We start from the raw sequence: 13330 nt of genomic DNA, 5'->3' as shown, positions 1-13330 counted from the left end.
TTATTAAAAAATAATGAGGTGAGAGGGAGGTTCATTTTGATGAGAATAATTTCTCAATGGCCTGCTGTTGTAAGTATTTTCTCAACCAAAATTACTCTTACAAACAGTTGAAGAGGATGGGGAAAAGGTATTCTATCTACTTTTCCCCTTTCCAGCTGGGTGCATAATTCATCAAAGAGTAAGCAGATTTGAGACCCTCTGAGATCACACACAATGTAAAACTTGCTATTCATGCTTCAGTGATAAAGTTGGAAAGAAGACCCTGGCGGAACATGGAATCAAAGGAAATCAGCAGACTGTAAACAGGAGCACCAGGGACCAAACCCTCTCAATAGGCTGGGTTTCTCCATCCATTTACTCAGGTTCATATCATTGTTCGTATTCCCCTCACATGTTATACATTCATGCCATTCAGATTCCTGTCCTCTAACATTTGGCAGAGATGACCTGTTAGATGATGGACAGAGGCACAGTGAATGTATATGCAATATTAAAAACTTTTGCTTTCTAATATTTATAAAGTGCAATGAAATAATTTTAGAGGACCTTCAATTAGGGTGACAAGTGCATGCACATTTTATTTTATGACTGAACTTTCAGATGGGCTCCATTGCATTAAATGAGAAGCTTCTGGTACAAATGATTGGCACCTGGCTCAGGGCTGCTTTTGGAACCATTACTTTCCTGACTGGGAGATGGAAGGGTCTGGCTAACATTGACTCACAGCCCTGAGTTCTTCAGTGCCTGCATTCAAGGCTCTGACAAAAATCTGAACTTCGGACTCAAAATCAGATTCAACATGAAAATCCCAAGCATTTCTTATTATTTGGTGACAAAGAAAACTAGCAATCTTTTTTTTTTTGCCCTCTCTCCCATTCCAAATACATTCCTGCTTTTCCTCAGGGGCTATGGGGGAAAAGTAGGAAATAAAATTTAACCAAAGGCTATAAGCTTTTTTTAGAGTCAGCAGCCTTTTTAAAAGTTTTTTACAAGAAATGTTTAGATGAGCTGCCTTTACTTTTGAGACAGTTTTTGAATCTCAGAACATAAAAATCACACCAGATCATTTCAGCCTCAGTGTAACTCCTGGCAGGACTTCAGCTATTATTCATGTACTCTCGTTTTATGTGGCTTTCACTTACGCCTACTTTCATAAATGGCTCTAGATTTCTCGTAGAGCTCATATGGGTCAGGTTTCCTCGGGTCAAAGGCCTCTGTTGAGTCAGGAAAGGAACTTCTGTGAAGGGCGGGTGGGAAGGGCAGGTTCTGCGGGACAGCCGGAGCAGATAAACTCGTCTGAGGGCTGCCTTGATTCTCCCATCGGTCCATGATCTGGAAAGTGGAGAAGAATAGAGAGAATGACTGACAAATTCTTTCTTGCTGTTTCCTTTGTTGTATAGTACGATCCTCATCTTTAAGTTAGACTTCCTTGCCCTGTGGACTTTTCTCCCATGAAACATTTAAAAACTTTGGTGTAAGTGCCTTGAGAGAAAGGACTCTATGTCTACATAATAAAGTACCATAGACTGTTATACATACAAGTGGTGCCTGAAGTTTAAAGGCAAACTTATATAACCTTGTCACCTCTAAGCTGGTTAATTATCAGCAAATCCCCTACTGGTAATCTCTCTGAGTCTGTGTCTTCTTTTTTCCTATAAAATACAGGCAAGATGTATCTCATGCTAATTTACGTGTAAGTGCTTAAAAATATATGGAATCATTCCTCTTTTAATATGGTCCAAGTACCTGGCATTGCTTTTACTGAAACAGAAGATAAAGTAGTCTGCACATGTTCATTTGACACCTATGCATATCCCAGCAATCTCCTATACTTGAACATTCAATCACTTTTTTACAACTTATTAGTAATAACACAACCATCTGGGATTTGTGAATTGTTCAAAGTCTTCTATGAAGCCTCATTTACTGCTGATTTGGTGGCTTCTTTTCCAAAATACTGCTGCTGCTGTTGCTACCACCATAATTTATGAAAGGTCCATGGGACACTTGCCAGTCTACTGGGTCCTTTCACAGACATCGTCTTCTTTGATCCTCACCCTAGCTTCGTGAGGTACATAAAGCTGGGGCTAACATCTTCTTATCAGGGAAAAAGCCAGGTTCATTGAGACCACCTATTGGCACCACCAACTTCACCTTCATTCATTGGTCAACTGATTCCTCATTCAAACTTACCTGCTACTTTTCTGCTTTGAATAAACCTACTTTGTGTAAAAATTAGATTAGGTTACTCTCTTGCCTAAAATTCTGCATTGGGTCAGCATGGTGCTCAGGAGAAAGGCCACCCCCCATGGTGGGACATGAGTGACTCCCTGACCCAGATTCTGCTGCCTTTCTCATATCTACTGATGGCCTCTCCTCTCGTCCCCTAGGATCCATGGGGTGATCTCCTGACGTGAACCTTTGCATACTTTCTTAACTTCTCCTTCTACCTGCAAAGTTTACCTGTTTTCTGCTCTTCCAAATCCCTCCCTCATTTTACCTGTCTATTAGATTCAGATGCTGCATCTCCTCTTCTTGTAGATGCTTGTTGACCATTCCTGATCTGGTTACGTGTCCCTCCTGGCGCTCCTCCAGCACCCTCTCCTCCCTTCTCACCACTCATCACACCCAGCTATAATTACAAGTCTCCTCAAATAGATCATGTTGGGGACAGAGGCTGCAAGGGATGCAGATTTTCTCATTGTTGTATTACCAACATGTAGTAAGTACTCAGAAAATGTTTAGTGAATGAATAAAATCATCAAAAAAATATGGTCACTTGTTCTTTTTTCTAAAACCAGTTTTGATACACACTATTTTGAGCTTTACAGAATTATAACTTTCTGTCCCTTACTGTATGGTCCTGCTTTGTTTTCACGTAGGCTATATTTTGGCCAGGGCTTTGATGCCAACTCCCACCTCTCAGTGATTAAGTATTTTAAAGCTGGGGGGGATGTGAGATACTATGTGCTGTACAGGGCACTGTGTGACATACCATGTGACACTGTGAGACCTGCTCCCCTACCTCAGACTATGGCAGGGGTCAGGTGACCCAGCAAATTAGGAAAGAAATAGGTTATGGACATTCCTTCCAATAAGATTGGTGCTATGATCTAAATGTTTGGATCCTCACGAATGGGATTAGTGTTCTTACAAAGGAAACCCAAGAGACCTTTCTAGTCCCTCCTGCAAGGTAAGATTACAGAGAAAACTCAGCCATCTGTTAAGAGGGTTCTCACCAGACTTTGTAATCTGTGGCTGCCTTGATCTTGGACTTCTCAGTCTCCAAAACTGTGAGAAATAAATTCTGTTGTATATAAGCCATTTAGTCTATGGTAGTTTTTTATAACAGTCTGAAGAGACTAAGACAAGTGGCTTCATTTTCATTTGTTTTCTGTATGTGCCACTGACAAAGATTTCATTTGAGCAAAGGTTCTGTAGCTAACAAGGATGGAAGAACCTCAGTCGAGTTCAAACCCCTAATATTAAACATAATCTCCAGAAGTGCAAAGAGGTCTAGCAGCTGTCAGTGGCAGGCCCTGGGTCAGAACCACATATGACAGAATGCTTTTTTACATAAGAACACATTGAGAGGAATAACTGGTAACTTTCCTTAGAGTTTTAGCTAACTTTTGGCCTTTTTCCCCCATTTAGTAAAAAATTTTAAAATATATACTTCATAACTCATTTGATAGCAAATTTCATGTAGGAGGCCATTCTGGGTTCCTTTGGTCATCCATTCTGGGCGTCTTTGCTGTGATGGGAAGTCCCATGTTTGTGGCTAAAGCCATATTCCTTTTTCACTTTGACCTTAGGTATTACACGGAGGCATTCTGGCAGTGACTTTCCCCCTCCTGTTTCCAAACATAAGATATTACATTCTAAAAAGTGAGTAAGTTAGAAACATGGTCTGAGTAGCTGCAGTATCCCACTTGTCACCACAGAGATGCAGCAAGTCTCCAGTTCTTTCTCCCATCTTTCAGTCAGGGTTATTGACAACCCACCCAGGTCTTGTCGTGTATGTATCGTTCATGTGCAGTCATTGGAGCAAACATGCTTTAGGTGAAACATCAGCATTTCTAAAAACATTCTTAAAACTACAGAACAAATGATGCGTTGGGCACTGTTTGGGGAAGTTTCTGTGGCAGATTGACGAATTTTACAATTGTGTTAGCCCAGAGATGGGGGGACTAGTAAAGAGTCCAGTTCATGCTTAGTAAAGTAATTTCATAACATCTCACTGTGACCTTCATCAACCCTGAAGTCACTCTGCCAGGGTTTCTTAGAAGACTGTAGAGCAGAAAGTCACTGTGGCCGTGAAATTACTGAAACCGCAGACTCAGAGTCCTGTAACACAACCCCCAAATTGAGTTATTTCTCAGCTCCCACAGGAAAGATCACAGAGCCAGACACTGCCCTGGGGTCAGAGGTCAGCCCCTGTTCCCCGGGGCTGTGTGCTGATCTAATGCACCTTGTGAAGGGTGGCCTCTGCTGATTTCTCCCTTCTTTCTTAACAACCTGGTCTCTGGACTTCTGCTTTCTAACTGGGACTCTCTGTGCTTACATGTTCCTGTCAACATTCAATGAATCCCCTAGATTCTGATCCTGTCCTGGTGTCCAGGTCATGGGTCTCACTTGACATTCTGGCCATGACCTGTCTAGAGTTGTGGAGCCAGCCAAGCTTCCTCTCAACAAGGCTTCTGATTGTGTCATGTCCAGTCCCAGTGGCGTCTACACCTAGGCTGACATTTATAAACACCTCACTAGAGAAAGAAAAGTAAAGTTGTTTTCTATATCTGGGAGAAACTTTTTTATCTCTGCTGGTCTTGGTGAATGAATGAATGCCTGACTGTGGGAGAGGGCAGTCACCTAAATATCAGTGGACAGAGTAGACATACAGGCTACCATGGGAGAATCAAACAGTAAATGGAAAAACCCGATTAGGGTATGATTAATTTTTTAAAGCGTACTTTCTGATTCTAGGGTGTACACTAGGAATAGACGGCTTGTGAATAAGGCAAATCCTTCCCCAAAATTCATGAAATACTCTCTTTAGAAACTCCTTGCTTTCTATAGAAGCTGGGGTAGTATAGACATACCTGCTCACTATTTTAGGGCAGGGCTGGGAGATCAAGGCATTTGGCTTGATTCTGTACATGAAGAATGAAGTTGGATTCCTTCCAGGTGGAGGGAATGAGAACTCACTATAATTAGGGTCTTACTTGTTAAATGGGAAGTGACTATTTTGATGTGGATTGGCTTACGATGTGGATCAGAAGGATGGAAGAAGGTCAGTAAGCAACACAGAACTAGAAGGAGAAGAGATGTTCAGGATAACATTTCCTTATCTTGACCAAGGATATCATGAATCCTCCTCAGAGGAGAAAGTGTATACATCCATATACCGTGGGTATATATTTATATATTTGCTTAAATGAATAGTTTAGCAAGCCACAGTCTTTCATAAAGTGATTGATTTACTTAATTTATACATAAAGGATCTGCTTTCTAGAATGACAGTAGTTTATATTTATTTTATTTTTTAGTAGTTTATGTTTTAGAGCTCAACATGTAAGCACCTTACATGGATTAACTCATAAGCTCTTCACAACAACTGCATGAGTGGAATATTATTATTGTCCCCATGTTCAGGGGTAGAGCTTCGGATACTGTGAGCTTAAGCAGCTTGTTGAAGGTCACAGAGCTAGAAGGAAAATCTGAACCCCGGCAGGATGCCTTCAGAGCCTGCACCCTAAATCAGATACCATACTGCCTCTTATTATACAGTCGTCGGTCTACAGAATTTCTGACAGCTACATTAGCTCTGCCTTCACTCAGTCATCTATCTTCACTCAGCCTCGGACCTGGCCAACCTTTAACTTTTGCATGGGCGCATGGGTTCAGGATTAAATGTAAACTGAGTTCTATAAAACCTTTTTTTGGAATTATTGACTATGGATGTAATTACTTTAATGACAGCAAATGCTGTGATTATGCCAAGTGGGGTAATTTGGTTAAATGTGGTGCATATAAGGAAATCACTAAATTGCATAACTGTAGCACCATGATGAGGTTGCAAGGTTCCTTGTTAAATTAGATAAAGGTGTGTATAACCACAGGGTACAGATTTAACTTTGGTGATGAAAAGAAGAATTATTTAGATTTTGGCCAAGATAAAACAAATTTCATTTCAAACATTTTTAAATACCTCTTTTCAAAATCACATAATCACTAAGTGGTTTACTAGGCCCAACGACGGTATGGTTTTCCCACTGGATATTCTTTGTGGACCAAATGAACCAACTCCAAAATGAGGACAGCTTGGTGAGAATGCAGCCCTGACCCCATCAGCTCCTCACTCCAACTCCCAGTTTCCTCATCTCCCTTTGAGAGAAGCCTGGGATCAGGCATAGTATGAGGCTCAATAATACTTTGTTTCTACCCCTTCAAACCATGTTCAGGACATGATATTTAATTAAGCCAGTTATTGCATTAGAAAAGTATGTAAAATTCTATTATCTCCATTTCTAAAATGAGAAAATCAAGCAGTTGAATATTCCCTCAGTAAAAGAAGTAAGAGAAACACAAAATTAACTCAAGAATTCCCTACTCACTGGCCACACTAGTCTTTCTTCAGACTTTCTTCAGAGCTCATTACAGTCACAGGAAAGAAAAGAAGTAGGTGGAATCACTTTGCTACACACCCTTCTCGTCATGGGTTTTACATATTCCAGTCTGGGTAGTGTATCCTAATACACTATAAAATGGGACCCTGGAAAACCAATCCTTCCTCTTGGGACTTGGACAATTACTAGTTTCAATCTAATGGCAAGCAAAGATCATTTATTATTGCAAAGCCAACTGGGTTAACCAAGCCTCACAAAAGGATTATTAAAGTCCATCAGCCTCCTACATTGGCATCAAAATTGCAGGATGATTAATAAAATAACTAGGCCCTGAGAGGTTAGGTAACGGTGGAGATGACCAGTATCTGAGGATTCAGAAGCATCATTTTGAGTGATTGTCAGGTTTGGTGGTGGAGGGTGGGTGGGTGGGGTGGGGGGAATCTCTCTCTTTCTAAGAGAGAGAGAGGGAGCTTCTTCTGCTAGGTGAGCGTTCTAGGAACCCATTGTATCAGTGTACCAGCTGGTGTTGTGAGAGGTTGCATTTGGCTTCAGTGAATTTTTTTTGAAGACTCTTTCAACAAGCGTTTGCCCCTTTCATGATGGGTGATTTACAAAGGCACCTGCCCACACTGCACTGAGTGTTCACCCATTTTTGACCAAAAATGGCATTGACTCCCCCATGTCCTACCCTTCCTATTCACCCAGCCTTGCCCTGAGTGACTTTTTTTTTGCTTCCCCAGATGAAAAACAGTCCTCAAAGGGAAATGTTTTGCTGATGTGGAAGAGGTGAAAAAACAAACAAAAGGCAGAAGCACCAAAAAGCATCGAAATTGGTGAGTCCAAAACCTTTCTGACAGTGGAAAAAACATCTCGATAGGTGTACTGCATCAAATGGAGAGTACTTTGAAGATGACTGAAGTTTAAACATGTAAGAATAAATACATAATTTTTTAAATAAATAAATTCTGGGTTTTTGGGTCCCCCCTCATACACACATATTTTATGTATGTATTGTGTATATTACAATGTAACTACATGTACACACGATATACAGATCTAAATTTATTTTGGACCACATCTAACTTGAAGGTTAAGACCCCTGGGCCTGTAATTTTCATTGTTTCTAAAAATCCATGTTATAAAGACTAAAGTATTTCTGACAGGGGAAATAAAAAAGGTTTCTAAAGGATTTTCAGCACCCTGTAACGAATAGTGCTAATGCTCATTTTGTCAGAATACTTATTACTAAACAGGCAGCCATGATTGTATAGGAAAGTAAGATGAGTTATTTATGTTTGTGGGACAAATACATGACAAAAAGGACACAGAGGGCTTGTTGTTTTGACATCGCAGAATCTCAGAGGTGGAAGAGATTTTGAGGTCACCCAATTCACTGACTCTCATTAATGGAATTGCAATAATAACTAGAAATAAAGAAAGAAGCATAATAATTCCAACTTACAGGCTTTGGAGTTTTCCATGGAGAAAAGAAACCTGTAATAAAGAAAACAATGTTTGAACTTTGAAAATATACCCTACCACCACTTATGGGTGGCATGATATTAAAATAATTGCGAGTCACTTTAAATTAGTTAACAGCAAACAATAAAAACCACAAAAAATTAGGTCTGGCTGTATAGTTTTCTTTAAGGAGCCAAATAATTAATGATTCGAAGACATTTTTTGAAAATTTGCAGCTGAGGATTGTGAGGCACAGAGCGAGTGAGTAACTGTGTGGCAACTGGCCAGCCATTTTCCAAGTCTAACGCTGAGTCATTCCTAGGGGTCTCTGTGGCACAGCCCTGGCTGGAGAATGAGAGAGGAAAGAGGAGAGGGAAAGGAGAAGGGGGAGAGGAGCGAGAGGATAGAGACGCACAGAGAAAGAGAGGAGAAGAGAGATAGAACTTTAGATTTTTAAAGGTAAATAAACACCTTTCTTACTATTTGGTGCCAGGGTACTAGACTCATCAGGGGGATCATTTTGTAAATTACATAAATGTCTAACCATTATGCTGTGCACCTGAAACCAAAATAAAATAATATTGAATGTCAACTGTAATTGAAAAACAATTAAAAAGAAGTAATTCTGTCTAATGTACTTAAAAATCAGTCACCGAGCCTTCATTAGTCCTCCAGTTCAAAATAATGTGTATACCTGCACTGTGAATCAGATTCTAACTTTTATGGAACTGTTCTCCCACTGAGGTCTTCTCTAGAGCAGATATCTATTATATTATACCTATTTTATTTTATTTTATATCTACTTTATCTCTCTCTCTGTCTCTTCTCTCTTCTTTTCTCTCTCATCTCTTACGCCTTAGTGTTAGCACATTGTTTTGCATGAAGAAACAGCTCAAATCTTTTTTTAATGAATGTATAATGTGTCATCAAAGCCATGTTTTTTTCAACTTTCTATTATCACATATGGTATGGACTGACTCTGTGATACAAATGACCATTAAGATAATTAAAAGTATAAGCAAAACAAATAAACAAACCTCACAGACAACAGAATGGTGATCCCCAGAGGGAATGGGGGTTGGGGGCAGGGAGAACTTGACTTGCGGTGGTGACCACATGGTAACGAATACAGAGGATATACTATAGAATTGCCCTCCTGAAACCTATATAATTTTATTAACTAGGTCACCCCAATTAATTCAATAAAAATAAAATAAAATGATGCATTTAAAAATGATAATTAAATATAAAAGACAGATTAATTCCCTTTTCTTTTTTCCTTTATTATTATTTAATCATATTGTATCAGTTTGAAAAAATGGTAGTAAAAACAAGCTTTAACATAATTGGGGCGGTGGTGGAGGGGCTGCCACATATTGGCTCTGACAAGCCAAAACATAATCCAGGGTACAAAACAAAATTCTTTTCATATCGTGTAGTCCCCCTTTCAACAACTTCACTCATTGTAATGTTAGGGGTATCTGGTAAAATGCCCAATTAAAAATGAAATATTGAAACTATGTTATATACATATAGTATATTACACCTTTAAAACTGGGAATTGTACAAAATGGGAATATTTGAAAACTATAACCCATTTATAGGAAATACATAGAGAAACCTGAACACACGATTATCTAGCGCTTAAACAATCCAATGCAGGCAATACATAAATACTGAGTGTATCTCAATGCACCATTGTGAAGAACTGATGCTTCATTTTATGAAAAGAGTAAAAGTCTATAATCCATCATTTCTCAGCTTTTCTTGGAACCCAGAGGTAAATTTAAAATTCAAGAGTAATAGCCACCTTACCTAAGGAGATTTGTAGAGTTACTCTTTTTCTCATATACTCTGGATGTTCTTATCTCTCTTTCCAACTAATGAAAAAAAAATTCTGTTCAAAGTGTGGTTTGATTAATGTAATTATAAGGATTTAATCCCATCCTTTTTGGAAATATCTCAGAGTAAAAATTACAGATAAGTAAACATATTAATCACCTTTGATTTTGTTCTATAAAATACCAATGAAAACAGTTTGACCACTAATTTTAAAGCAAAAAAAATCCTGTAAATTATTGGCCAATTAACCATCATTTCCTGTGAAGGATAAAATGTATTTGCTGTTTTATGGAATTTTCAGCAAAAGTTCTTTTGAGAAACAATGTCATTTATATATTCTCACAATGCCAAAACATTCAATTATTTCCTCTGCTTTCTTTGTGTTATAACCTTCCTTGAGAGCCCGAAAAGATTTTGAGTATTTGCTATTTTACATTTGTTAGGGGCTGGGAGTTTCCTAGACTTTGATACAGATGTATTGAGAATGGTTCCTCTATTATGGAGCTCTCATCTCCACATGGGACATTATCTCAAAGGACGATAATTTCGTCTGCAGAGCGTGTGCAATCATCTGACCTCTCGGCAGTTACGGTGCCAGAACTAAAATGGGCTAGAGGGACACTGGTCAAGATCAGACATGGAGAGAGGGACATTTAATTTGACTCCCTTTCATCACAGGCACTTTGGCTTCCCATCCTCTTAAGGCTGTTTCATCAGGGGAACCTCAGACCATTGGCACACCTCCGGACGTAGTTCCTGCTCCCAGCGCGGCCGTTCCTCCAGTGTTTCTAATGCTGCGTTCTGCTGCAGAGGCTTTTTACTGAGTCACTGTCAAAAAGAAGCTGCTTGCTATGGAGCGAGTAATTTTAGGAAGTAAGAAATAGCATCAGAATAGATTTCTTACAACTTACATGATCCTTTGTGTTTCTTTGGCAAATTATCAATCATGTTTTAAACATTTAAATTAAGATGAATAGAAAATATCTATTTTGGATATACCCAATTTGGCTTGTTTAAGCCAGAAGGCCGAGTTTTCTACATGATTAAATTCCAATTTTCTACTCAACTTCATTGCAAGAGCTAGAGAAATATTATAATAGTGTGGGTTAAACTATCATATATTATAAATGTGCAATAATTTTTGTAGGGATGGCTCCTCTAGAAAACTTTCTATAGTCCAATTAACATTAAAACCCCCCAAACAAAATAACATTTTTAAATCCTATTTCTGCAGTGCTTCTTTTTCTGAGATCATTCTGGCTGGAGATGGATCACAGAAGCGAGGTAGGCTTGTTGGTTGAGGTGATCACTCTTGGCTCCTCACCACCCACCTTCAGAGGGGCCGGACCGGGTATAGAGATGGCTTCTCCTCAAGCCTTTCAGAGCTGACAGTCTTCTTTATAAAACCAAGTTCAAAGTAAAAGAGCTTTTTCTATAAAATAACAACAACAGTTCCTGTATGTTTTAGTTTATTTTTGGCCTTTATTTCCCCTATTTCTATAGGAAGTGGTATAATTCCTTTATGGGATTAAAATTTCTTTATAATGACCTATGCTTTCCACACTGATCATTTACTGTGGTGTATACAAATGCAAATGTATTAAATAATCCTGATTCTTAGGACCACGAAAAAGTTGAAGACCTTAAGGAACAGTGACTAGCTAACTGAAACATGAGTAAAAACATTAAAGGAAAAAATAAAGTGGAAATATTTAGGTGCAGCTGATAAGAAAATTCAGATGCATTAAGCAAAAAACACAAAACTGAATTAGATCTCTAAAATCTGTCTTCTTTAGAACAAGAAATAAAACTGCAATATATTTTAAATTCTGTACCTAAAGGCATTGTGAGATTGGTGGAGAAACAGAAGCACAATGCAAATAGACAAGAAATTCTGGTACTGGAAAATGGAAGACAGCAATGACTTCATGTTGAAACTTAAATTAAGTTCTACATGTCAACGAAGTATAATTTTTAGTAAACTATAAGAAATGATTATAAGATAAATTATATTATGCCCCAGTTAAATTTGAAGTTCATATAAATAACAAATAATTTGTTAGTTGTCTTATATATTATACAAGACATTGCAGAGGAGATGCTTATACTAAAAAATTATTTGTTATTTATCTGAAATTAATTTAACTGGGAATTCTGTATTTAAATTTTCTTTTTTTATCCTTAATCAAGGACATTTTTTTCATAGCTCTTAGTGAGAAAGGAAGGGAGAGAGAAAAAGAGAAACACTGATTCAAGAGAGAAGCATCAGTTGGTTGTCTCCTACATACAGCTGGGTGGGGGATCGGAGCACAGACTGGGGAGTGGAGGCCAGACTGGGGATTGTGAACATCTGGACTGGGGTCAAACACGCTGTGCCTGGACCAGGGATCAAACTCACAACCTAGATATGTGCCTTGACCAGGAATCGAACTTGCAACCTTTTGGTTACAGGAGGATGCTCTAACCAACAGAGCCACATCAGCCAGAGTGCATTCTGTATTTTTATTTGCTAAATCAGAACATCCTAGCAGTAACATGTCCTGGACATCCACTTGGGAATAAAAATGCAATTGTAACATCTACTGCAGGTAATATCCATTTGATTCAGTAAAATCCCCAGAAAATATTTAATATTTCTTTTTCTTACACCTCCCCCCACCCCCCACTATGTTTGATTGTCAAGAATCTTGCTTCAGAGAAACCCGGGAACATTTCTTCGCTATACAGGTCATTGGATTGTATTGGTTGGCTGTTCACTGGTAGCTTTGACTAAGGCCCCACTTCACAAAGGCCTGTTTTCAAATTGCTTGATGACTGTTCAGTAACACTGCCTTATCCCAAGAGGAACTCCACACAGCGACTGTTTTCAGAACCTACTTTTTCTGACACATGATACCCTACATGAAAGGATGTCAGTATATTTACAGTAGCTCTGAAGGGAGAGCCCCTTTCCAGTGTGTATTTATGAGTTATTAGGTAAAAATTTTTATTACCATTATTTACTTTCACAGGGCAACAAGATGATGAACTTCTTAAAACCACCCCAATTCGAATAAGCGACCAAAATGCAATGAAGACCAATTTAATCGCAGAGTCCCACTGTGATCAATTTGGAATAACACCAAGGCAATTTTTTTGAGGGTTCTAAGAATTTCCCCAAACAGAACTAAATCTTCCAATATGCCTCTGTATTCCATTTGCTAGACTGAACTCCCACGTGCAGAATGTGAAATGGTTTCTCCTTCATCTGAAGTATTTGCTACAACATACAACTCTGGTTTTGAAGATTACCATTACAGTTTCAGGTATTTTATAGGGGGTTCTACAATTCTAAAAATGATAGAGATGCAGGGGAAACACTTTCTATTTCTCGTTTTCCTTAAGTAATAGAAAAGGAGTAG

At 38.6% G+C, this 13330-nt stretch overlaps 1 protein-coding gene across 1 annotated transcript in view; it reads right to left on the bottom strand.

The window, feature by feature from the left end:
- The window catches only part of MAGI2 (membrane associated guanylate kinase, WW and PDZ domain containing 2), a 1366741-nt gene that overhangs the window by 169493 nt on the left and 1183918 nt on the right, over positions 1-13330 (bottom strand). The window contains 2 exon segments of the mRNA XM_053926810.1: positions 1143-1332; positions 8089-8120. Coding sequence (XP_053782785.1) covers positions 1143-1332; positions 8089-8120 — 222 coding nt within the window.

This window comes from Desmodus rotundus, chromosome 6 (assembly GCF_022682495.2).
Source record: "Desmodus rotundus isolate HL8 chromosome 6, HLdesRot8A.1, whole genome shotgun sequence".
Classification (NCBI taxonomy): domain Eukaryota; kingdom Metazoa; phylum Chordata; class Mammalia; order Chiroptera; family Phyllostomidae; genus Desmodus; species Desmodus rotundus.
Note: the sequence above shows the minus strand (reverse complement) of the source record. Positions and strands in the feature narration are given on the sequence as shown.